This window comes from Gopherus evgoodei, unplaced genomic scaffold, assembly GCF_007399415.2.
Source record: "Gopherus evgoodei ecotype Sinaloan lineage unplaced genomic scaffold, rGopEvg1_v1.p scaffold_40_arrow_ctg1, whole genome shotgun sequence".
In the NCBI taxonomy this organism is placed as follows: Eukaryota; Metazoa; Chordata; order Testudines; family Testudinidae; genus Gopherus; species Gopherus evgoodei.
Window position 1 is genome coordinate 2,541,674 of NW_022060061.1, and position 25,579 is coordinate 2,567,252.

General features: G+C 59.5%; 1 protein-coding gene across 1 annotated transcript in view; it reads left to right on the top strand.

Moving 5' to 3' along the window:
* The window catches only part of MAST1 (microtubule associated serine/threonine kinase 1), a 46,841-nt gene that overhangs the window by 2,635 nt on the left and 18,627 nt on the right, over positions 1 to 25,579 (top strand). The window contains exons 2-12 of the mRNA XM_030545917.1: positions 6,205 to 6,236; positions 14,966 to 15,054; positions 16,421 to 16,496; positions 17,338 to 17,416; positions 17,751 to 17,911; positions 18,952 to 19,027; positions 20,240 to 20,449; positions 20,672 to 20,773; positions 22,900 to 23,032; positions 23,792 to 23,859; positions 25,320 to 25,405. Coding sequence (XP_030401777.1) covers positions 6,205 to 6,236; positions 14,966 to 15,054; positions 16,421 to 16,496; positions 17,338 to 17,416; positions 17,751 to 17,911; positions 18,952 to 19,027; positions 20,240 to 20,449; positions 20,672 to 20,773; positions 22,900 to 23,032; positions 23,792 to 23,859; positions 25,320 to 25,405 — 1,112 coding nt within the window. The remainder of the gene's footprint in view (positions 1 to 6,204; positions 6,237 to 14,965; positions 15,055 to 16,420; positions 16,497 to 17,337; positions 17,417 to 17,750; positions 17,912 to 18,951; positions 19,028 to 20,239; positions 20,450 to 20,671; positions 20,774 to 22,899; positions 23,033 to 23,791; positions 23,860 to 25,319; positions 25,406 to 25,579) is intronic.

Here is a 25,579-nt window from a genome sequence, read left to right on the forward strand (position 1 = left end):
GCCCAGTCGTGGACCAGAACCACACTGTGCTGGGCCCTGCCCTGGGGAGACAAAGAACAGCAGGTGGATTCAGCCAGACGGGGGAGCCCCTGGGGAAAAGGATTCTCAGTGTTGCACCCGGGTTCCATCTCTGGTGGCAGAGCTCCTGGTGCCGGGCGAGATCCCAGATGCATGGCTGGCACTGTTCCATTTCGAGGGCTGCCTGCCTTCTGCTGGGGCCGGGTTGGGGGCCCGAGATGAGCAGCACTGGAAATGTGCAGCTGTTAATCTGGAGTGACAAGGCTCTGTAGGTCGGTGCCTCTGTCACCTTTTCGGAGCAGGGCTAAGCTGTGGGGGAGGAGGGGTCCTGCACCAGTTGGCTGTGGACTGCCCTGCCCCATAGGGCAAGCAGGTCCAGGTTTGCAGCCCTGTGCCTGTGCTCTGGGGGGAAGTCTGAGGGGTCACCGCCTAAGCTGGGCCTGGCCCTGTTTGTTTTGTGGATGGGTCACACACACAGACGCACACGCACGCACGTGCTGTGGTTTTGGTGATGTAAATCCCTTGTCATTTTTTGTAAGAGAGCAGGGAGGTGTCAGCTCCAGGGTCCTGGCCAGATTGGAACAGGGCAATTTCTTGTCACGATTCCCCCAGTAGTGTGAAGGGTTTTAATATATTTCCCATGCTGAATGCCTGTCTTGTGAGGCTGTGAAAAAAACGGCCACACCTCACCTCCAGAGGCGGCTGCATTTCTCCACCGGATGAGGGATCCCTGTAATAAAGAGCCCCTGCACCCTGCCCCGAAAGTGTCTGCTTCTCAGCACCAGATGATGGATCCCAGAATAAACAACTGCTGTGCCCCACCCCAGAAGTGGCTGCATCTCAGTACGGGGCAAGGGATCCCTGTATAACCAAACCTCAGCCCCTACCGCAGAGGTGGCTGGGTTTCGGTGCTGGGTGAGGGATGCCTATATAAACAGCCCCCGTGCTCCACCCCAGAGGCAACTACCTCTCAGCAGTGAATGAGCAATACCTGGGTATGCATATGTATCTAGAGCCTGAAGTAATAACACTTAGCTCTTAGCATGCATGGATCGCAATGTGCTCCACAAAGGACAGCTGTGTCATTATTTCCATTTAGTAGATGGGGAAACTGAGGCACAGGGTGGGGTGGGCCCAAGCCTCCCCCACTGCCCAGAGGCAGAGCTGGGGGTCAGTTACATGCCTGGGAAGTTGGAGTGGGGATGGGGGTGGCAGGACACAGAGTGCCTGGAAGAGGGATATGTAGGGGGTGGGTCCATTGGGACATCAGTAGGTGTGAGCCCCATTGCTGGTGGCTGCGGGGGGGGGGGAACGGCAGCCCCATAAGTGGTGGCTTTGGGGACTGGGAGCCCCAAGGCTGCTGGCTGTTGGTGGCACAAGCCAGTTGTATGTAGTCACGGAGGCTGTGACTTCTGTGTCTCCCACATGTGCCATGGGGCCCCATAGGTCATTGTGCAGGGTATCTGGGGGGGCTGTGGGGGCATTTGTGGGTGCTGTGTGTTGTGTTTGGGAGCTGGGAGGCTGTGCCAGGCATTCTGGGGATGGGGGCAGGTGTGGCTGTGAGAGGGGGTTGTGGGGCATTTGAAGGGGAGTGGGGACTGTGCAGGATATGGGGGCTGTGGGGCATTTGGGGGTGTGGGGGGGGCTGTGCAGGATGTGGGGGGCTGTGGGGCATTTGAGGGGATGTGGGGGCTGTGCAGGATGTAGGGGCGCTTTGGGACATTTGAGAGGGTGTGAGGGGCTGTGAAGGACATGGGGGGCTGTGGGTCATTTGAGAGGGTGTGGGGTGATGTGCAGGACATGGGGGCTGTGGGTCATTTGAGGGGGTGTGGGGTGATGTGCAGGACATGGGGGCTGTGGGTCATTTGAGGGGGTGTGGGGGGCTGTGCAGGACATGGGGGCTGTGGAGCATTTGAGGGGGTGTGGGGGGCTGTGCAGGATGTGGGGGGCTGTGGGGCATTTGAGGAGGTTGTGGGGGTGATGTGAGATGTCGGGGGGCTGAGGGGTACTCGAGGTGTCTGGGGGTGCAGTGCGAGAGGTCTGGGGTGCTGGGCAGGGACATTTGGGGGGCATTATCTCATTGCTGGAGGGTGGGGAATCAGTGCAGCCCTATTCCCCAACCTGTGTCTCCCTCCCTGGGGGGAAGGATCCGGTGGCAGGGGGCTTGGGGGCTAGTTCCCGGCAGAGGCTGCGGTTTGGGGAACTTGTGGGCACAGCAGCTGCTGGTGCTGGAAGGAAGCCCAGCCTGACCCCTCCCTGCTCTGGAGTGGCGGGGGAGGGAGAAATCTGTCCCCACCCCTAGGAAGTCCTGGGGCTTCCAGCAGGGGGTGCTGTGAGGAGCAGGGCAGGAGCCCTGGCTGTGGTGGGGGGTGTCTCCTGGCTCCTCCAGTCCTGGCCTCTCCCGGCAGGGGGTGCTGTGGGGGGCTGGATTTAGGGCAGGGGCCCCATATTTTGTATAATGACCAGGTCCCAGCCATGCCCCCCCTCCATCTGTGTGGCGAGGGGGCGACTGTCCCTTTAAGGCCTGCGTGCTCCACGCACTGCGGGGGAGGGGAGCCCTCTGGTGCTGCAATGCGACTGGAGGCTCCGGGTGGCAGCGCCGGGGGCCGATCCTGCAGGGGGCTGAGCATCTTCCTGAAGGCCTGGACCCCAGAGGGCGAATGAACCCCTGCAGTGCCACCTCGGGGTGCTGTGGCTGCTGGGCTCCTGGGAAGCCCTGGCCCCTGGGGATCAGCGGGGCGGGGGGTCAGAGACTCGGGTGGGGCATTTGTCTGGAGTGGGCTGGTGGGAGGGAGCACCCCGAGGTGAGGGAGCGGTGCACAGGTGCCTGCGGGTGTTGTACACCCGGAGGGATTTGTTCTACGCACAAACACAGAGAAATGTTACACACACACAGAGAATTGTTCTACACACAGATACACTGAAATATCTCACACACCTGGACACAGAATTGTTCCACGCACACACAGCTGCAGCAGCAGTCACACACACGCTGGGCTGTGTTACACACACACACACACACACACACACACACACACACACACACACACACACACACGGACACGGAATTGTTCCAGGCACACACAGCTGCAGCAGCAGTCACACACATGCCGGGCTGTGTTACACACACACACACACACACACACACACACACACACACACACACACACACACACACACACACACACACACACACACACATTGTTCTACACACAGATACACTGAAATATCTCACACACCCAGACACGGAATTGTTCCAGGCACACACAGCTGCAGCAATGGTCATACACACGATGTGCTGTGCTGCACACCCAGAGAAATGTTAAAGACACACACACACACACGCACACACAGAATTGTTCTACACACAGATACACTGAAATATCTCACACACCTGGACACAGAATTGTTCCACGCACACACAGCTGCAGCAGCAGTCACACACACGCTGGGCTGTGTTACACACACACACACACACACACACACACACACACACACACACACACACACACACTTGTTCTACACACAGATACACTGAAATATCTCACACACCCAGACACGGAATTGTTCCAGGCACACACAGCTGCAGCAGTGGTCATACACACGATGTGCTGTGCTGCACACCCAGGGAAATGTTAAAGACACACACACACACACACACACACACGCACATGCACACACAGAATTGTTCTACACACAGATACACTGAAATATCTCACACACCTGGACATGGAATTGTTGCAGGCACACACAGCTGCAGCAGCGGTCACACACACGCTGAGCTGTGCTACACACCCAGGGAAATGTTACACACAAAGGGAAACACTGCACACACACCATCGGAAATATGACCCACCAAGCGTGAGAAAGGAAGGTATATGTGGAATTGTACACAGGACACACGTGCACACACACCAGCGAGTGTGCCCCACAGACAGACCCGCATGGGGTTGTGAGACAGATTTCACACTTCTACCTTGCACGTTCTCACGTGTGCACACTGTACACCCCCCGCCTCATACCGGCATATTCTCTCCTGTGCTCCCCCCAGGGGACTTGCACTAACACCACCACTTCCTCTTCTCATGCCCTCTCAGCCACACACACCTCTCGCACACCCGTGCCACTCACACTCTCTTATGTTTAAACATCCTCACACCCTCATTCTCACACTCACACACGGCCAAATGCACAACCCACCCTCTTTTTCACACTCACAGACATTATTACACTCACCAAGGCATCCACCCCCACACATGCACACCAACATGTAAACACACACATGAACACACACGTACACAGGCACACCAACACACAAACCACACATGAACAGATACACATACACATGTGTGCACACACACATGCACACATGCACAGATACATGCACACCCACACAGCCACACAAACACGCACACACGCAAACATACACACAAGCACAAACACACGCACACAGAGTTATTTTCCATCTCCCTGGGGGGCAGAGTACAGGAAAAGGGCCTGGAGTGGGTCCATCCCCTCTGACCCGCCCCAAGTGTCTCTTGCTGAGATTCCCTTTGGGGTCCCTGGCCCCCCAGCCGGCAGGCAGAGATGCCCTGGCCCTGCCGTTCCAGAGCTGCACCAATGACAGGGCTCATGGCTGGAATGAGGTGAATGGCTGTGGGGAGGGTGTTACGGAGAGAGCTGTTCTTTCAAGTCTTGGCTTGGGGAGGGGAGTAGGGCCCAATGGTTAGAGTGTGGGGGCTGGGAGCTAGGACGCCTGGGTTCTATCCTCAGCTCTGGGAGGAGAATGGGGTGTAGTGGTTAGAGCAGAGTGCTGTGAGCCAGGACGCCTGGTTCCTACCAGCAGCTCTGGGAAGGGAGTAGGGGCTAGTGGTTAGGGCAGGGAGGGGCTCGGCATCCCGTCGCATCAGCCCCCTGCACATCTCTTGAGCGAGGTGTCCGTCAGCCTCTGATCACACTCTCAACTGAGGCTCTTTGAGAGATTTGATTATTTTTTTCCTGCTGGAGCCGAGTGTGAGACGCTTGGGCCCAGATCCTCCAAGGTGCTGCCAGGGAAGCGAGGTGCTGAGGTAGCTTTGAGGATCTGGGCCTTAACGGGTTTGGGGAGGGGGGGCATGCGAAATTTGCATTGGGAGCCTGGGGGCAGGAGAACAGATTCCCAGATTCCTTCCAGGATGGGAGCATCCCAGAACGTGTCTTCTGCTGAGCCCCTGGCATGCCGGCTGCTCGGCTCCCAGGACAGACAGCCCGGGACTCAGACAGCCGGGCAGACAGACTCAGACAGACGGGGAGGGTCGCTGCGGCCTGCTAATGCAATCCGGGCCCTTCGCGGCCAGATGCCCCCCTGCCTGCTGCAGCAGTTGCTGGCCAAGCAGAGCCTGGGCTTGGAGGGGCGAGTCCAAGGGCGCAGGGCGGGAGGCTCAGCAGGGGGGGCTCTCCCCTGTCTCCTGAGCTCAGGGCGGTGCTAGGGGAGGGGGCGCTGCAGGGAGCGGGATGTGGGGGTCAGCGGGTGGCACTTTCCCTCGCAGTCTGCCCAGGGCAGCACTAGGGGGCGCTGTGCTGCAGAGAGCTGGCTGGGGGGACTCAGTAGGGGGCACTCTCCCCTGCCGGGCAGCGCTGGCCCCCAGTGCCAGGCTAGGGGGCGCTGGGTGGCGGTGGCCTTGTGGTCCTGGGTTGGTTCTAACTGGGTTCACTCTTGCTTGTGTCCTACCCTGCCCCCTTCTGGCACAAGAGGACACAGAGTTTTCTTTGTATAAACAGCCCCCTCGCCCCACCCCAGAGACAGCTGCATCTCAGTACCAGGCCAAGGGTCCCTGTATAAACAACCCCTGTACCTCACCCCAGAGGTGGCTGCATCTCAATGCTGGGTGAGGGATCCCTGTATAAACAGCAGCTGGGCCCCACCCCAGAGGTGGCTGCCTGTTGGTGCCAGGCAAGAGATCCCCATGTGTAGGAATTACTATTAATTATTTGTATTGTGGTGGCAGCTAGCAACCCCGGGTGTGGGCCAGGACCCCATTGTGCCTTGTGCTACACAGATCAAAACACTTCAGGCTGTTCAGCCGAAAGGAGTCATAGAAAAGAGATCAGCCCCGGGACGCCGTCACCTTCTGAAGATGATCCAGGGGACAAAATCCCCTCTACCCCCCAGGGGCTAACTTCCCAACCCCCCGTCTTGTTTTGCAGAAGGACCTGCCGTTGCAGCGGAAAAGCAGCAGGTGAGCCCCTTCCACTGCGGTGATTGTGTGTCCCGGGATTGGGTGGTCACACCCCTCATGGCCTGCGACAGTCGGTGTCCCGCTACAGACTTTGCACGGGACCGATCCAGGCGATTCCCATGCTGGCTGGCTGGGGCAGAGGGGAGCTACGACCCAGTCTCATGGGGATGCAGCTGGGGGGCAGGGGTTAATCTGCCCCTCCTGGGTCACGTTGCTGCTTTGCCCGGAGTCTGGCCTGGTACATCCCAGGGGCTGTGCTGGCCTCCAGACCCATCAGGCCTCTTCTGGTCTTTCCTCTTTGCCTGGGTTTTTGGAGTGGGGGGTTGATTTGGGGGTGGGGTGGGTGAGGTCTGGGAATGCACACCAAGCCCTGCACACAACCAACCACACAGCCCCCCATGTGTGCAATCGTCCAAACGTGCTGTGTGCACAACTGCACCCTACACCCCAAGCTACACGGAGCCCATGTGCACCTCACACATAACCACCCCATGCATGTACCCAGACAAACAGTCCATGCAAAACCACCCCCCACGGACAAACTCAGTCACAGACACAACCCCATGTACCCAGCCTCCCCACCCACAGATATAGTCCCATGTATATATACACACATCCCATATATACAACCATGCACCCAGCCCCATATATATACACACATCCCATATATACAACCATGCACCCAGCCCCATATATATACACACATCCCATATATACAACCATGCACCCAGCCCCATATATATAAACACACATCCCATATGTACAACTGTGCAGGGCCGGCTCTAGCAATTTCGCCGCCCCAAGCTTGGCGCGCTGTGGCCTGGAGCCGGCCCTGCAACTGTGCACCCAGCCCCATATATAGACACACATCCCATATATACAGCCATGCACCCAGCCCCATATATGTATCCTATGTACACAAATATACACTCATACAAAATACGGACAACAGCACAACACACACATACACTATAGATAAACACTCTATGTTTTGGGGGAGAGGGGCCTATACACACACACACTGCAGTGACACAAAAGGTAACACCCACCACAGAACACGTACTGTGTAACACACACACACATCATAAACACAGGCACGTCCACCATGTACCCACCCAAACAGAAACACACAGAGATACACTCTAGTGACACCCACACACGATCCAGGTACCACACACACAAATACAGACACACCCACACCCACGTCCTCTCAGAGATCACAGCTCGGAAATTCATGCCAGCCGCAGATAGCAAAGGCTGTACTGCACCCAGAGGCCCCCTGTCTCCCTACCCCCACTGCAAGGGCAGCCAGGGCTGTGTCTGTGTGTGTGTGTGGTGCCTGTGACGTGTGTGTGTCACAGCCTGGAGAATGCATGTGTGTGTGTGTGTTACTAGGGTGTATCTGTGTGCGTGTCTGTTTGGGGGGATTGCATTGGGTGCATGTGTGTTGTCTGGGGTGTGCATTGCTGGAGTGCTGTGTTCCTGGAGAGGTTGTGTGTATGTGTGTGTTATGTGGAGTGTGTGTGTGTCTATCTCTGATCTCCCCCCACCCCAACCCCCCCAATGGTCCCTTTGCCTGAAACAGCATTTCCAGCTGCATCATCCCAGCGGCCCCGAGACCAGAGTCCCCGCCCCCCGCCCCTGCCAGACACACACACACACACACAGCCCTTCCTGCCTGTTCCCAGGCCCCCCCCCGCCGCGCAGACACCCCCCCAGCCCAGCCCCTCCCCGCCCCTAGCGCTCCCCACCCGCAGACAGACCCCCATCCCGGCCCCTCCCCGCTCCCAGCCCCCCCGCAGACATATCCCCATCCTGGCCCCTCCCCGCTCTCAGCCCCCCCCCCTGCAGACATACCCCCATCCTGGCCCCTCCCCGCTCTCAGCCCCCCCCCTGCAGACATACCCCCATCCCGGCCCCTCCCCGCTCCCAGCCCCCTCCTGCAGACACAGACCCAGCCCGCCCCCCCGACACACCCCCAGCCCAGCCCCTCCCCGCTCCCAGCGCCGCCCCCCCCGCTCCCCGCTCCGGCTTCTCTGCAGCCGCTCGCCGCGCTCCGCGCTGGGCTCGGCCCCATGGCGGCCCCGGGGGGCGATGTCTGAGCCCCGGCGCGCGGCCCCGGCCGAGCTCCCGCGGCCCCGGAGCCTGGACGGCAGCATGTTCCGCCGCACCAAGAGGTACCGGGGCCGGGACACCTGCCCCCCCCGCCCCATCCTCAGCCCCCCTCCATCCCCTTCCCTCCATCCCACCATTCTTCCTCCCTCCCCCCATCCTCAGCCCCCCATCATTCTCCATCCCCTCCTCCCCCTCCCTCCATCCCCCATCTTCAGCCCCTCATCCTCCCCCATCCCCCCATTATCCCTCCCCCATCCTCAGCCCCCCATCATCCCTCCCCCTCCTCCTCCTCCTCCTTCCATCCTCAACCCCCCATCATCCATACCCCTCCTCTTCCTACTCCCATCCTCAGCCCTCCTCCATCCCCCATCCTCAGCCCCCCATCCTCCCTCCATCCCCCCATTATCCCTCCCCCCATCCTCGGCCCCCATCATCCTCCATCCCCTGCTCCCACCCCTCCATCCCCCATCATCCCTCCCCCTCCTCCCATCCTCAGCCCTACTCCGTCCCCCTCCCTCCATCCTCCCTCCATCCCCCCATCATCCCTCCACCTCCTCTCATCCTCAGCCCCCTCCATCCCCCTCCCTCCATCCCCCCATTCTCAGCCCCCCATCATCCCTCCCCCTCCCCCATCCTCAGCACCCTCCATCCCCCCATTCTCCCTCCATCCCCCCATTCTCCCTCCCCCATCCTCAGCCCCCCATCCTCCCATTATCCCTCCCCCCATCCTCGGCCCCCATCATCCTCCATGCCCTTCCTCCCATCCTCAACCCCCCATCATCCATACCCCTCCTCCTACTCCCATCCTCAGCCCTCCTCCATCCCCCATCCTCAGCCCCCCATCCTCCCTCCATCCCCCCATTATCCCTCCCCCCATCCTCAGCCCCTCATCATCCTTCATCCCCTCCTCCCACCCCCTCCATCCCCCCATCATCCCTCCCCCTCCTCCCATCCTCAGCCCCCCATCATCCTCCATTCCCTCCTCCCACCCCCTCCATCCCCCATCATCCCTCCCCCTCCTCCCATCCTCAGCCCCCCATCATCCCTCCCCCTCCTCAACCCCCCATCATCCATACCCCTCCTCCTCCTCCCATCCTCAGCCCTCCTCCATCCCCCATCCTCAGCCCCCCATCCTCCCTCCATCCCCCCATTATCCCTCCCCCCCATCCTCAGTCCCTCATCATCCTTCATCCCCTGCTCCCACCCCCTCCATCCCCCCATCATCCCTCCCCCTCCTCCCATCCTCAGCCCCCCATCATCCTCCATTTCCTCCTCCCACCCCCTCCATCCCCCATCATCCCTCCCCCTCCTCCCATCCTCAGCCCCCCATCATCCTCCATTTCCTCCTCCCACCCCCTCCATCCCCCCATCATCCCTCCCCCTCCTCCCATCCTCAGCCCCCCATCATCCTCCATTTCCTCCTCCCACCCCCTCCATCCCCCATCATCCCTCCCCCTCCTCCCATCCTCAGCCCCCCATCATCCCTCCCTCTCCTCCCATCCTCAGCCCTCCTCCGTCCCCCTCCCTCCATCCTCCCTCCATCCCCCCATCATCCCTCTGCCTCCTCTCATCCTCAGCCCCCTCCATCCTCCTCCCTCCATCCTCCCATTCTCAGCCCCCCATCATCCCTCCCCCTCCCCCATCCTCAGCACCCTCCATCCCCCCATCCTCCCTCCACCCCCTCCTCCATCCCCCCATCCTTCCTCCTTCCCCCATCATCCTCCATTCCCCCATCCTCCCTCCACCCCTTCCCCCTATCCTCAGCCCCCCATCCCCCCATCATCCTTCCATCCCCTCCCCCCACCCTCAGCCCCCCATCATCCTTCACCCCTCCCCATCCTCCTCCATCCCCCTCTCTCCTTCCTCAGCCCCCCTCCATCCCCTCATCCCTCTCCATCCCCTCCCCCCTTCCTCAGCCCCCCTCTATTCCCTCATCCCCATCAGTCCCCCTCCACCCCTTCCCCATCTTCCTCCACCCCCTCCCCCTCTTTCCTCAGCCCCTCATCATCCCTCCTTCCCCTCAGTCTTGATCCTTCCATCCCCATCCCCTCCCCTCCCTCCCCAAGCTCTCCACCATCCTCCTCCTCCCCCAACATCCCTCCATCCCCATCCCCCCTCCATTCTCACCTCTCCATCCCTGTCAGCCCCCTTCCTCCAGCCCCCTGCCCCCCTTCATCCCTCCACCTCCCTCTTCCTTGCTATCCCTCCATCTGCAGCCTCACCCCCCAATCTCCCTCCCTCCGTCCTGCCCCCTGGCCCTTTCCTCTGTCCCCCCCGCCTGACTTCTCCCCCTCTTTCTCAGTATCTTGGGGGTATTTTCCTGGGGGGTGCTGGGGTCTCCCCCCAGTGACCAGCACTGGTGGGGGAACAATGATGGGTTCAGGGCTGATGTGGGGATGGGGGGATGTCTTTGGAGTCATGGGACAGGAGCTGCTAGCTGGGGGGGGGGCATGTTCAGAGCTGGAGGGGGCAGATTTGCAGTGGGGGATTCAGAGCCCGGGGGGAGGGAGGTTTATGCTGGTGATGGGGGAGGGTCCCCTGACACACCTCTCCAACCCCAGACACACCCCTTCCTCCCCCTCCACCCCGACACACCCTCTCTCCAGCCCCATTCAAACCTCTTTCTCCCCCTCCCTCCCCAGACACAGCCTCCCTCCCCCCTTCATCCCCAGACACTCCCCTTCCTCCCCCTTTAACCTCAGACACACCCTCCCTCCATCCCCATACAAACCCCTCCCTCCCCTTCCCAAATACACCCTCCCTCCCCGTTCAACCCCAGACACACTCTCCCTCCATCCCCATTCAAACCCCTTCCTCCCCCTCCAACCCCAGATACACCCTCTCTCCCCATACGCATCTATCTATCTATCTATCTATCTATCTATCCATCTATCCCCACACCCCCATCTATCTATCTATCTATCTATCTATCTATCCCCATCCACCCCATCTATCTATCTATCTATCTATCTATCTATCTATCTATCTATCTATCTATCTATCTATCTATCTATCTATCTATCTATCCCCACACCCCCATCTATCTATCTATCTATCTATCTATCTATCTATCTATCTATCTATCTATCTATCTATCTATCTATCCCCACACCCCCATCTATCTATCTATCTATCTATCTATCTATCTATCTATCTATCCCCACACCCCCATCTATCTATCTATCTATCTATCTATCTATCTATCTATCTATCTATCTATCTATCTATCTATCTATCTATCTATCTATCTATCTATCCCCATCCACCTGCTCTATCTATCTATCCCCATCCACCCCCTCTATCTATCTATCTATCTATCTATCTATCTATCTATCTATCTATCTATCTATCTATCTATCTATCCCCACACCCCCATCTATCTATCTATCTATCTATCTATCTATCTATCTATCTATCTATCTATCCCCATCCACCCCACCTCTAATCTCACATACTCGCCCCTTTCTCACTAACAGCCCACATCCACCCATCTCCTTGGCCCTCCAAGCTCTGTGTCTCCCTGGGGTGGTGGGGCAGCTCTGGGGTCTGAGGGTTGTTCAGTGTTTCCAGCCCCTGCACCGTGGCACCTCCTGTCTTAGGGGTCGAATAGTGTATGAGGGGAAGGGGCTAGAGACATATCTTGGACTGACAGCAAAGGAGAGCGGCCTTCCCCAGCCCCTCTAGCTCTCTGCCCTCCCGCCCCAGCCCCCCAGCCACCTCCCTCACCCACCCACCCACCTGCCAAGTGCTGCCTGGCTGCTTGGAGGGGCTGGGGTGGGAGTGGGAGGCTGGGCCCTTTGGGATCAGTCTGGGGAGGGTGGGAGGAGAAGGGTGTGGAGCCGAGGTGGGCACCTTTGGGGGAATTACACCGTGTGTGTGTGTGTGTGTGTGTGTGTGCACGCGTGTGCAAGAGAGGAACAGCTACTGGTCCCTGGAGAGTGTGTGCTACTCCATGTGTGTGTTCTTGTGCAGTATAATTAGTGTTTGTGTGATAGTGTGTGTGGTGGGAGAAGGGCTGATACATGGCTGCGCATTCACTAACACATATGCACACACTGATGCACATCCTGGCACGTTCACACATGCACTGACACACACTGACACGTGCACACACTGACATGTTCACATACACACTGACACACACTGACACTCTCACACACTGACACACATGCACATGCTGACACATTTGCACACCACTGACACACACTGGTATGTTTGCACATGCACTGACATGGCCTTTCCTAGCAGGGGCCTGCTGCGATTGAGAACAACCGCCCGGGTCCCACCCATTGTTGGGTTTAATGAGCTGCTTGACTGGCTGCATCGCCACGGAGACAGGAGACAGACAGACAGGGCGTCTCCATGGAGACAGGAGACAGACAGACAGGGCGTCTCCATGGAGACAGGGCTTGGAGACAGGCAGACACCAGCTGCACAGGAGACAATACACACACAGGACACACACACATCCTGAACCACACTCAGAGCCAGACCTGACCCGGACACAACACACAAAGCCACCCACACTCTCCCCCCCCCGCCTGACGCCAACCCCCCAGCAGCGAATGGGCAGCACCGTGAATCCCATTGTGGATAAGGAGGCTGCTGCTAACCCACCACACAACGGTGGCTGATGGTTGTTTTGAGATGGCTGCGCAGGCCCCAGTCCTGGGGGCTCTGTGTCCAGGCCGCCCCCCTTGGTCCCAGGCTGGCACCAGAGTAACTAGCCATGGGTGCCCTTCCTAGGGGGTGGGTCTGTCTGCTCAAGCCCAAGCTGTGGGTGGTGGGAGAAGCAGGGCACAGGGACCATGGGGGCTGAGGCCAGGGTGCTTAGGGGATGGGACAGTTGAGGGTTTGACAGTTGCCGCATCATGGCATAGACATGGCTCCCCCGTCCAGAGCTGGGGGTGGGGTGGGGGAATCACCCCTGCAAAGAGCAGTGTAGGGTGTATGACACGTGGCTGAGGATGCTTGTCCCAACCTGGCTGTGTCACAGCAGAGGGGAGCAGCCAGCATTCCCATAATCCCCTGCTCTCCCTGGCTCGCTCTGCCCCCTTTCCCTGCCATGGGTTCCTGACTCTGAACCCTACTGATAGCCAGTTACATGTCAGCACCGTGAAGTGTGACACAGTCTGCGTATGGGCCGGGATCTGCTACCAGAGCCCAGCAGCTAATAAATAATCCTCGACGAGGCAGATACATTAACCCAGCAGAGGCAGCGGCTAGAAGCCAAAGCTGATGGTGCGCGAGAAAACTACCAGTGAGAGATTGGTACGGCCACAGCTCTGCCGATGCTCCTCACTCCCGACCCGCAGCCCCCTGTTATCCCAGCCCTGACTCCCAACTCTGCCAGTGCCCCTCACTCCCGACCCGCAGCCCCTGCTAGCCCAGCCCTGCCCCCCCCCCCCACTGCCGGTGCCCCTCACTCCTGACACTTCTCTTCTCCATCTTTGTTTATTGCACCTCCATCCTGATTTATCTCTGGGGTTTTGGGTGGGGGGAGGAGGTCAGGACTCCTGGGTTCCATTCCCAGCTCTGTCACTGACTCCCTGTGTGACCTTGGGCGAGTTACCTCATTCGCCACCTCGGCCACAAGCCAGCTCTGGGGTGGAGCCTGGCAGCTGGGTAGGAGCCCAGAGCAGTGGAATGTGGGTGATGGGGCTGGGAGAGGGGGAATGTCAGGGCTGGATAATTTAGGCAGGACCCTGGGGTCAGCTTGTGAGAGACATCCTGGAATCTGTTCCTAAAAACACAGCACAATAGTAAGGAATAGAACCCAGGAATCCTGGCTCCCAGCCCCCTCGGCCACTAAGCCCCACTCCCCTCACAGAGCTGGAGATAGAACCCAGGAGTCCTGGCTCCCAGCCCCCACCAACCATTAGGCCCCACTCCCCTCACAGACTGGGCATGGATGTTGTCACACCCTTCCTGAAGTTGAAGTGAAGGTTATAAGTCTATGGGGAGCCTGGCCCTGGGAGGAAAGTGTAGTGGTTAGAGTAGGTAGGGCCTGGGAGCCCTTGTCCTGGGGCTGGGCACTGGTGCCAGGTGGGGAGAATTCGGGAGGAGGGCAGCACAGATGTCATCACCTGGCGTCTGTCCCTGTCACTGCCCCGCCCCCAGCTGGTCTCAATCCATTTTGTCCATTCCCGCACTGGAAATAGCGCAGAACAAACTCCAGAGCCCAGACGAAATAGAGATGGGAATGGCTGGGAGGGGCCCTACTGCTTAGTGTGGGGGTGGGGGGCTGAGAGCCAGGACTCCTGGGTTCTATCCCCGGTGTTGGGAGGGATGTGGGGGTTAGTGGTTAGAGCAGGGAGGGGCTGGGAGTCAGGACTCATGGGTTCTATCCCCAGTGCTTGGAGGGAAGTGGCGGCTAGTGGTTAGAGCAGGGAGGGGCTGGGAGCCTGGACTCCTGGGTTCTATCACCGGTGCTGGGAGCGGAGCAGAGCAGAGCTCAGGGTTTCTAGTCCTGGGCCAGAGGGGGTAGAGACGACCCTGAAGGGGAGCTGTCTCTTGAAAGTCCCTTGATGACATGCTGCCTTTGGGAGTGGGGTCAGACCCCATTGCCCACTGAGTCCAGTCCCCTCTTCTCTTGTTCCTTCCCTTCTCTGCAGCTGCCGAACCAGTAACAGGAAGAGCCTGATCCTGACCAGCACGTCCCCGACGCTGCCGCGGCCCCACTCCCCCCTCCCGGGTCACATTGGTGAGTTCCCCCAGCCCGGGACTCCATCCATCCAGCGTCGTCCCAGCCATGCTGCTCCGCAGCCAGCAGGGGGAGCGCTTGCCCGAGGCATCAAAACGTGTCCCCACCAGGGGCAGTTCCCTTCCCTCGCTGAGCCAGCCTTGCCGGAGCCCAGCTGGGCCCGGGGCTGCTCCCATCACCCAACGGCTGCTCAGCTCTTCGTCTGGCTCCATCCCTGGAGCCTTGTGTGTGTCTGCCCGTCTGTCCATCCGCCCGTCTGTCTGTTCATTTATCACAGCATCCGTCTATCCATTCATCAGTCTAGCCATTCGTCTGTTCCTGAGTCCTCCATCAATCTATCCAACAATCCATCCATCCATCCATCTCTTTCAATCCATCCATCCAACCAACCATCCATCTCAATCCATCCATCCTTCCATCTCTTTCAATCCATCCATCTATCTCTTTCAATCCATTTATCCAACCATCCATCCATCTCTTTTAATCCATCCAACCATCCATCCACTTCAATCTGTCCATCTCTTTCAATCCATCCCTCCATCCATCTTTCAATCCATCCATCCATCCAACCATCCATCCATTCGTCCATCCATCATTTAAGCATTGTAGCTATCCTTTTGTCCATCCACTCATCCATCTGTCTACCAATCCATCTCTTCATCCATCCATCCACTGTCCACCTCGCTACAGTCCATCCATCCATTCTTCTGTCTTTCAGATCATCCATCCATCCATCCATCTTCAATCCATCTCTCCATCTAGCCTTCTGCCCATCTATCTACCAGTCTATTCATCTGTCCATTCTTCTGTCAGTCCATCCATCCATCTGTTTATCTATCTGCTAATGCAGCTGTCTGGCCACAGACAGATTCTCCATCCATCCATCTCTTTCTCATGCCCCCATCACCACTTTCTCCAACCGCCAACAACTTTGCCTGGCATTAGAGGAGGGATAGCTCAGTGGTTTGAGCATTAGCCTGCTAAACCCAGGGTTGTGAGCTCAATCCTTGAGGGGGCCATTTAGGGATCTAGGGCAAAAATCTGTCTGGAGATTGGCCCTGCTTTGAGCAGGGGGTTGGACTAGATGCCTCCTGAGGTCCCTTCCAATCCTGATACTCTGTGACATGCTGTAATTAATTTAGGGTTACAAAATGTCTATTAAAGCTTACAGAAGTATTAGTGCCTTCTACCCCATTGGCTGCTCTTGGGAGGAAGTGGGAACGGCAGCCTATAATGATGTAGTCCACCCCTTGTGGCTCTGCCCTCTATGGAGGAAGCATGTGGTGTTGGTGGCAGCGGTGGGATGCTATCTGTTGAGGGATCCTAACATGCTCTATGTCTGTCTGTCGTCCCCTCTCCCTCGTAGGCAGCAGCCCCCTGGACAGCCCGAGGAACTTCTCACCCAATGCACCTGCCCACTTCTCCTTCACCTCCTCGCGCAGGTAAGGGCTGCGCCGCCCCCTTGGTGCCAGGCTCTGGGGAGTGGAACGAGTTTACCAGACCTCAGTCCAGTTCTTAGGTGTCTTCACAATAAACAACCTTCTCTCTACACAGCTAACAGACACTCTCCCACCTCGCCAGCAGCCTCAGCACAGAGATCGGGACCTGAACCGGCTTTAGAGCTGGGGAGAGAACCCAGAAGTCCTGACTCCCATCCGATCCCCTGGCCCACGCAGGAGGCTGCAGCTGCCGCTCCCTGCTCTGATTACAGCCCTGCCCACCCACACCAGCCCCTGCCAAGAGCCTGGGGAGAAATGGCACCGTCTCCTTCTGGAGCAGCTGGGCCCCATGGGGCTCACCCGGCTGGCGGGTCCTGGCATCCCTCGGCTGAACCGACTGGTGGGAAGTGCTGTTCCCTTCCCCACTCTGGCTCACAGGGTGCAAGGGCTCTGTCCCTCCGCATGGCGCCTTCCCCATGTGCCCTGGACTGGGGACGGGGCGAGGGCCTGGGGGAACCTGCCTGGGCCAAATCCAGGAAGGGAGTGTGAGCAGGACAGGACCTGGGAGCCAGGACTGCTGGGTTCTCTCCCTCGCTCTGGGAAGGGAGTTAATTAACACCCCCATCATTCCCACTGGCCCCATGTGTGACCCCCGAGCCCTTAGGGGTCCCCATGTAGCTGTTCCGGTGGGGCACTGCCTGGCACCTCTGCTCAGCCCCGTTCGCCCCCATCCCACATGCCAGGCAGTAGCTCCAAGCCCCTGGCATAGGGGTGGCTGGGCTGGACGAGGCTGAGGCTTTCGGGAGACTGGATCCCCTCACGCTCCGCTCTTTGGTCCCCTCAGGGCAGACGGGCGTCGGTGGTCTCTGGCTTCCCTTCCCTCATCCGGATATGGAACCAACACGCCCAGCTCCACCGTGTCGGTGAGTGTCGTTCCCCCAAACGGGCGGGTAGGGCCGGCCGGAGTGTCCACACAGCGCTGGCCCCTGGCGGTCAGTGCTGGGCCCCGTGCGGCACTCGGGGGCCCGGGCTGCAGGGAGCAGGGCGGGGTGTCACTAGGGGGCGCTCTCCTCACTCTGCCAGGGCTGGTTTCGGCGCAGCACTAGGGGGGCTGTGCTGCAGTTATAATAGGGCGTGGGAGTCTCTTTCACTTCCTCTCCCAAGCGGCGGTTAATTACCTGACACGCCCTACCCCAGAGGTGGCTGCACCTCAGCATCGGGTCCCTGGCTAACCCTCCTCTTTCTCTCCCTCCCTAGTCGTCCTGCTCGTCCCAGGAGCGGCTGCACCAGCTGCCCTACCAGCCCACCATGGACGAGCTGCATTTCCTCTCCAAGCACTTCGGCAGCACCGAGAGCATCACGGACGACGATGGAGGGCGCCGCTCCCCTGCCGTGCGCCCCCGGTCCCGGAGCCTCAGGTACTGCAGGAGCAGAGGGGACGCCCACATCGCCTCCGGACTCCCCCTCCCCCAGCATCTGTTCCCGTCCCCTGGGGCGGGGGTCACATTGGAAGCTTGCAATGGAAATCTGTCCGCAGCCGGGGCGGGGGGTGCCCTCCCCCAGCAGTCGGTGCTGGTCTCAGCAAGGTGCTAGCGCAGGGGTTGGCAACCTACGGCACGTGTGCCAATTTTTACTGGCACGTTGCTGCCAGCCGGGGTCCTGGCCACCAGCCCCGCTCAGTCTGCTGCTGGTGTAGCGTTGTGGCCACCGGCCCCTTGCCAGCCGGGGTCCTGGCCACCAGCCCCGCTCAGTCTGCTGCTGGTGTAGCATTGTGGCCACCGGCCCCTTGCCAGCCGGGGTCCTGGCTGCCGGCCCCGCTCAGCCCTCTGCCGGCCTGAGTGAACGGAACCCCAGGTGGGCTGAGCGGGGCCGGCGGCCGGGACCCCGTCTGGCAGGGGTTGGCTCAGCCCGCTGCTGGTCTGAAGTTCTGGCTGCCGGCCCCTTGCCAGCCGGGGTCTTAGCCCCGTTCACCCCGCTGCTGGTGTGGCGTTCTGTCGGGGGCCCCTGTAAATGGAAAATGTATTACTGGCACGCGAAACCTTACATTACTGAAGACTTAGCACGCCGCTTCTCAGAGGTTGCCGACCCCTGTGCTAGCGGGTGCTGTGACGTGGGAAGTGGGGGCTCAGGAGGGGGTGCTCTCCTCTCCAAGCCAGTGCTGAGCCCAGTTCCCCAGCAGGGTGATCGGGAGAGGGATTGGGGGCTTAGCAGGGGGCATTCTCCCTTGTGCAAAGCCTTTCTGGTGTAACAGCTACCAGGTCTCCACCCCAGAGGTGGCTGCATCTTAGCTGCTGGATAAATAACCCCTGTAAAAACAGCTCCCGTGCCCCACCCCAGAGGTGGCTGCATCTCAGAGCCGGGTGGCGGGTTTCTGGGAGGCGGGAGGCACTGGGGAGAAACACGGGGGAGCGAGGAGATGTAACACCATGTGACTCCTCTCTCCCTCCATGCTCTGCAGCCCGGGCCGCTCCCCCTCCTCCTACGACAATGAGATAGTGATGATGAACCATGTGTACAAGGAACGGTTCCCCAAGGTATGATGGGGGGGGGGAAGGGAACAGGCTCTGAGGGCACTGCAGGGGACAAGGGCCCAGGGAGCAGGGGTGGGGGTCCAGGGGCCTGGCAGAGTCCAGCAGGTGGGGGCCCAGGGGCGCAGCAGGATGGGGGCTGGGGGGCCTGGCAGAGTCCAGCGAGTGGGGGCCCAGGGAGCAGGGGTGGGGGCCCAGAGGCCAGGCAGAGTCCAGCGAGTGGGGGCCCAAGGGTGCAGCAGGGTGGGGGCCTAGCGGTCTGGCACAGTCTAGTGGGTGGGGGCCGGGGGTCCTGGCAGAGTCCAGCGAGTGGGAGCCCAGGGAGCAGGGGTGGGGGCCCGGGGAGCAGGGAAGCCCTGTGCCCTGCTGTGGGATTCGCCAGCGAAGGGCTGACAGGCCCTGGCGGGGGAGAGGCCTCCGAGGTCCCTGCAGCGCCTGTGGGAAAGCTCCTGGCTGTGAGTCTCTGGGCGAGGGGGATCGGGCAGGACGGGCTGAGCAGGACCCCAGCCCCCCACCCCCCCAGCTGAACCCTCTGGGGTTCCTTTGGGAAGGGAGCCCTCTGGTGGCGAAACGTTGTATAACCGCTGCCTGCTCCCTCCGGGGATTCCAGGGGGGATCCCGGGGAGGTCAGAGGGGGAACCCTGCCCCCCAGTCTCTCATTCACCCCTGGGACCAAGAGGCAGAGGTCTAGGGGGTCTAGGCAAGGTTGGGTTGAGACTGGCCAGGTGACGCCTTCCAGACTCCTGGGTTCCATCTTGGCTCGGGGGAGTGGGGTGTAGTAGTTAGAGCACGGGGCTGGGAGCCAGGACTTCTGGGTTCTTCCCTGGCTCAGGGAGGGCAGTGGGGTGTAGTAGTTAGAGCACGGGGCTGGGAGCCAGGACTTCTGGGTTCTTCCCTGGCTCAGGGAGGGCAGTGGGGTGTAGTAGTTAGAGCACGGAGCTGGGAGCCAGGATTCTGGGTTCTTCCCTGGCTCAGGGAGGGCAATGGTGTGTAGTGGTTAGAGCAGGTGGCTGGGGGCCAGGACTCCTGGGTTCTGCCCTGGCTCAGGGAGGGCAGTGGTGTGTAGTGTTTAGAGCAGGGGGCTGGGGGCGAGGACTCCTGTGTTCTGCCGTGGCTGAGGGAGGGCAATGGGATTCCTGCTCAGAGCCGCATAATCTCTGGGCTAAACTCCCCCGGGTGCCGGCTCAGTAGAGTCTCCCCGTCCCCTAACCCGGGCAGGCCACGGCGCAGATGGAGGAGAAGCTGCAGGAGTTTGTCACGGCCTTCGAGCCCGACAGCGTGCTGCCCCTGGCCGACGGGGCGCTCAGCTTCATCCACCACCAGGTGATCGAGCTGGCCCGGGACTGCCTGGCCAAGGCCCGCGAGGGGCTTATCACCAGCATCTACTTCTACGAGCTGCAGGAGAACATGGAGAAGCTGCTGCAGGACGTGAGTGGGGGGAGGCGCTGCCAGTGGGTGTGGAGCAGGGGGGTGACGAGGCTGTGACAGGGGATCACAGGGCTGCGATGGGAACAGGAGGGTGCTGGGGGAACATGATGAGGGTCCTGAGGGTGATGCGAGTGGTGTAGTGGGGGTGGGGCAGAAGGGCAGGCTCAGGACCTAGGGCCGGCATGGGCTGCCTCTTATCTCCACCCCGCCCCCACCCCCCAGGCCTACGAGCGCTCGGAGAGCCTGGAAGTCGCCTTCGTGACCCAGCTGGTGAAGAAGCTGCTGATCATCATCTCCCGCCCGGCGCGGCTCTTGGAGTGCCTGGTGAGGGCGGGCGGGAGCATGGGACAGGCAGCTTCCCCCCACTCTGCTGTGCCCCACGCTAGGGGCTGGGGCTTTCCTCTGGGACACCTAGCTCCCAGCCCTGCTGCCCGTCAGAACAATGTGCTGCTAGCATCCCTGCACTAACCCTAAACCCTATGCCAAGTCCCCACTCTAACCACTAGCCCCCAGTCCCCTCCTAGAGCTGAGGAGAGAACCCAGGAGTCCTGGCTCCCAGCCCCCTACTCTAACTACTAGATCCCACTCCCCTCTTAGAGCCGGGGAGAGAGCCCAGGAGTCCTGGCTCCCAGCCCCCTGCTCTAACCACCAGCCCTCACTCCCCTCCTAGAGCCAGGGAGAGAACCCAGGAGTCCTGGCTCCCAGCCCCCCTGCTTTAACCCACTAACCCCTGCTCCCCTCCCAGAGCTAGGAGAGAACCCAGGAGTCCTGGCTCCCAGCCCCCTGCTCTAACCACTAGCCCCTGCTCCCCTCCTACAGCCGGGGAGAGAACCCAGGAGTCCTGGTTCCCAGCCCCCCCCTGCTTTAACCCAGTAACCCCTGCTCCCCTCCCAGAGCTAGGAGAGAACCCAGGAGACCTGGCTCCCAGCCCCCTACTCTAGCCCCCCTCACTAGCCCCCGCTCCCCTCCTAGAGCCGGGAAGAGAACCCAGGAGTCCTGGCTCCTAGCCCCACCCCTGCTGTACTCACCTCTCTGACTCCATTGTGTGCCTGTCCCCATCCCCCCTGTGCCTGCCCCCCAGCTCCCCCACTCACACCCCCAGCCTGCCCCTACCTCTCTATGTTCCCCCCATAGCCATCCCCAAATCTGGCAGCTTGGACCACCCATGCCAGCCAATCCGATGGCACCCAGCTGGTCGCCCTGACAACAGCTGTGCTGGTCAGTGATTGGGCTGCTGCCTTGGCCCAATGGTGAGCAAGCTGGCAGCAGGGGGCGGTGTGGCATTGGCCAAGATAGGTTGCTGATGCGGCCTGTTGCTGTGGCAACAGCCATCGCTGCCCAGTTGCTAGAGGGCCGTCATGGCAACAGAGACAGGCAGAGGCATCCTCCAGCTGGGATCTCCCCCCCTGCTATGGGGTTGTGATGCTGGGAATAGGAGTGGGCATGTAGGTAGCCCCTCTGCCCTGCACCCCGAGAGGCCCAGCCATCTGACTCGCCAATCAGTGTGTGAACCCCCCTTCGCCCAGGGACGTGGGGCGGGGTGACCCGGGCGGAGGGTCTGGCAGCTTCTGAGACGGTGACAAAAGACACAGCTGTGTGTGTGTGTGTGTGAGAGAGAGAGAGTCCCCTTACAAGCACCCAAAATACATGCACCAACAAAGGCATCTGAAACACAACCACACCTCACCCCCCCAACATCCAACACACACAAGGAGAGCTCTGTGTAGCTCGAAAGCTTGTCTCTCTCACCAGGAAAAGTTGGTCCAGTAAAGGATATTTCCTCACCCACTTTGTCATGCTACACACCCCCAACACACATACACACCTGAAACACAAATACACCCCCACACACTTGACACCCACTCCCACACACCTGAAACAGACATACACACCAACACACGTCCAAATCCCTGAAACACAAATACACCTCCCCTACACACACACCTGGAACAGACACGCGCAAGTACCTGAAATGGACGTAGAGACACACCAACACCTCCCCCCAACACAAATGTGCACAGATGCCTGCAAGGCCTGACCTGACAAGCACACCCCTGAAACACACAAAGGCATAAACACCTGATACACGCACAGAAATGCCTGATGCACACTCACTTACACACACACCCTTATACGCGCATACAGGCTGATGCAAACACTGGCACCAAACCCGCTGTGCCCCCTGCTGGCAGTCCCTGGTATGCCAGCAGGAACGGGTGGGTAGACAGAGCCCAGTGTCCTGCTCCCACCCTGCTTGCTGACCCAGGATGCCCTAGTAACCGCCTGCCCTGTCTGCAGATCTGTAGTTGGGGCACCCATCCCCAGTGCCGGCTTTCAGACACAAGGGGAGCCCTGGGGTGTCTCCCCAGCCCGCAGGGTCTCTATAAGGGGGTGTGCCCCCTGCCTGCCCGTTAGTGACGGGGCTGGGTGGCCGTGCTGGCATCTTGCAGGAGTTTAACCCTGAGGAGTTTTACCACCTGCTGGAGGAGGCTGAGGATCACGCCAAGGAGGGACACCTGATGAAGACGGACATTCCCCGCTACATCATCAGCCAGCTGGGCCTCACACGCGACCCCTTCACAGGTAACCCCGGCAGGGGAGAGGGGCACCGGGACCAGTGCCCCCTATGGCCAGGCCTGTGCCAGCGAGCATGGGTGGCTGTGACTGCATGCGTGTTGCCACTGCACAAGTATGTGTGGTGGCATGTCGGTGTTTGCGTGTCTTAGCATGCACGTGTGCATGATTGCAGGTGAGTGTGTGACTGCATGTGTTAGCATTCATGTGTGTGTTATTGAATGTGTGTGTGTTGTGGCACATTGGGGTGTGACTGCACGTGTTAGCATGCACATGTGGGTGCGTGACTATGCATGTGTTAGCATTCATGTGTGTAAGATTGCATGTGGCTGTGTGACTGCCTGTGTGTTAGCATGCACATGTGTGTGTAATTGCACATTGGTGTGTTATTGTGTGCTTTCATTTCTATGACTGCATGTGTGTTAGCATTCACATGGCTGTCTGAAAACATGCATGTATTTGCAACTCTGTGATATGTCTGTATGCACATGTGTGACTGCATATGTGTATGTATGACTGCATGTGTGTTTGCAGCTGCATGTGTGTGCCTGTATGACTGCATGCATGTATCTCTGTGGGACTACATGTGACTACATTCATGTTAACATGCACACATGTGTACGCGCCTGCCTTGTCTGGGACTGAATGTCTGTGTCTATCCCTGTGCGTATGTCCATGGGTGTGTGTGTGTGTGGCTGCCCGCATCACCCTTCCTTCATTCCCTGGGGGCTCCAGTGACCCCTCTCCTCAGTCCATGTTTCCCCCCAGACATGGTGCATCTGGAGGAACACGACAGCGGTGGCTCCAACACGCCTGAGACAGACGAGTTCACAGAGGTAAATGCCCGCCCCTAGGTGTACGGACGGCACAGGGCCATCAGGGGTCCGAGCCATGGGGGGTGAGGGCTGGGTCTGGTGCCCCACGGCTCTGGATCTATATTGATGGGGCCATAATAATGTGGGGGACTCACCATTCCACTGCCCCCTGGTGGAGGGGATTGGAACAGCCCTTGTGTGTGTCAGAACCACCCCCGTGCCCTGGGAGAGCCCTCTGCCGAGGTGCTGAAATGGGGCGCAATCCTGCTGGGTCCCACAGGGTGGCAGTATGGCACAGGGTTTGGGGTAGGGCCCTGCTGCCCCAGCTGAGGCATTTTGTTAACGCACAAATACATTTGCCCACCCAGAGATACAGACGCACAACAGAGGCAGCACAACCGCATGCCTACACAGCCACACAACGCCCAGACACCTGCATGCTCCTGTACACGTGTACAGAGAAACACACACAGACTGCTGTGCAACACAATCACGCACACCTAGAGGGACACAACCCCTGAAACAACATACACAGCTCACCCAAGAGACACACACACACCTGTCCTTGTCACACCCCCTCCGAGAGCCAACCCTCAACAACACAGTCCACCCCAGACACACACAGTCCAGCACGCAGCACAGTCACACAAACCTAGAGGGACACAACCCCAGAATCAACCCACACAACCTGTGAGACACACACACTCACCACTGTCACGCAGCTCCAGAGAAATGACCCCCAAAACAACACCCCTCCTGAGACACACAATTCCAGAAACACACTCCCCACGGACACACATACCACAGCCCCAGAAACAAACAACACGCAAACGCTGCCAGCGGTCATACACCCCAGAAGGACACAGCCTGAAAAACAACATCCTCCCATGCAGAGACTCACACTTTCCGCAGAGACACACAACCCCAGGAACAATACAACCCACCCCAGAGACGCACAAACACACTCACACTCCCTGCAGAGCCACCTTCCTCCCAGACACATAACATCTGAAGCACCACGCTCCCCACACAGCCATCCCCTGCCCCCAATCACACACCCCTACAGGGACACAACTTGGAAATAACACACACACACACACACACACACACACACACACACACACACACACACACACAACCCCAGAAGCAACACAGACACAGAGTGGACACAGATACGCGCACACACAGACCCAGAAACTACACACCCCATAGACCCACTCCACCCAGCCCCACAGCTACACACACAAATGCAACTCCCAGCCCCCTGAGCCTGGGCGCTGGGCCAAGGCTGTCCCATCTGGCTTTAGCCCAGCATGGGAAAACCAGGCACCCCGTGCATTAGGAGGAAGTGGGGTCTAGTGGTTAGAGCAGGGGGGCTGGGCGCTGGTGGGGCCTGAGGGCTGATATGGGGGCTGGATCTGGGGGGTGGGGGCTCCCTCTTTCCCACCCCTACCCTCAGTGATGTGTGTGATTTATTCCAGGGCCGGGGAGCTACCCTGAAACACAAGAAACCACCCGGAGAAGGGGACTTTGAAACCATCAAACTTATTAGCAACGGAGCCTATGGGTGAGAGAGTGTTGGGGGAGGGGTTGACCCGGGGCCCATGACCCGGGGCCCCTCCTTCAGCCATGGCCTGCACCCCTTGGGGGTCCGGGGGAGGCAAGAGAGATTTGGCTCCTCCCCTCACAGCCCCTCTGCTCTGTGGAAGGATCAGCACCCCCAAACTCACCCCCAGCCTCA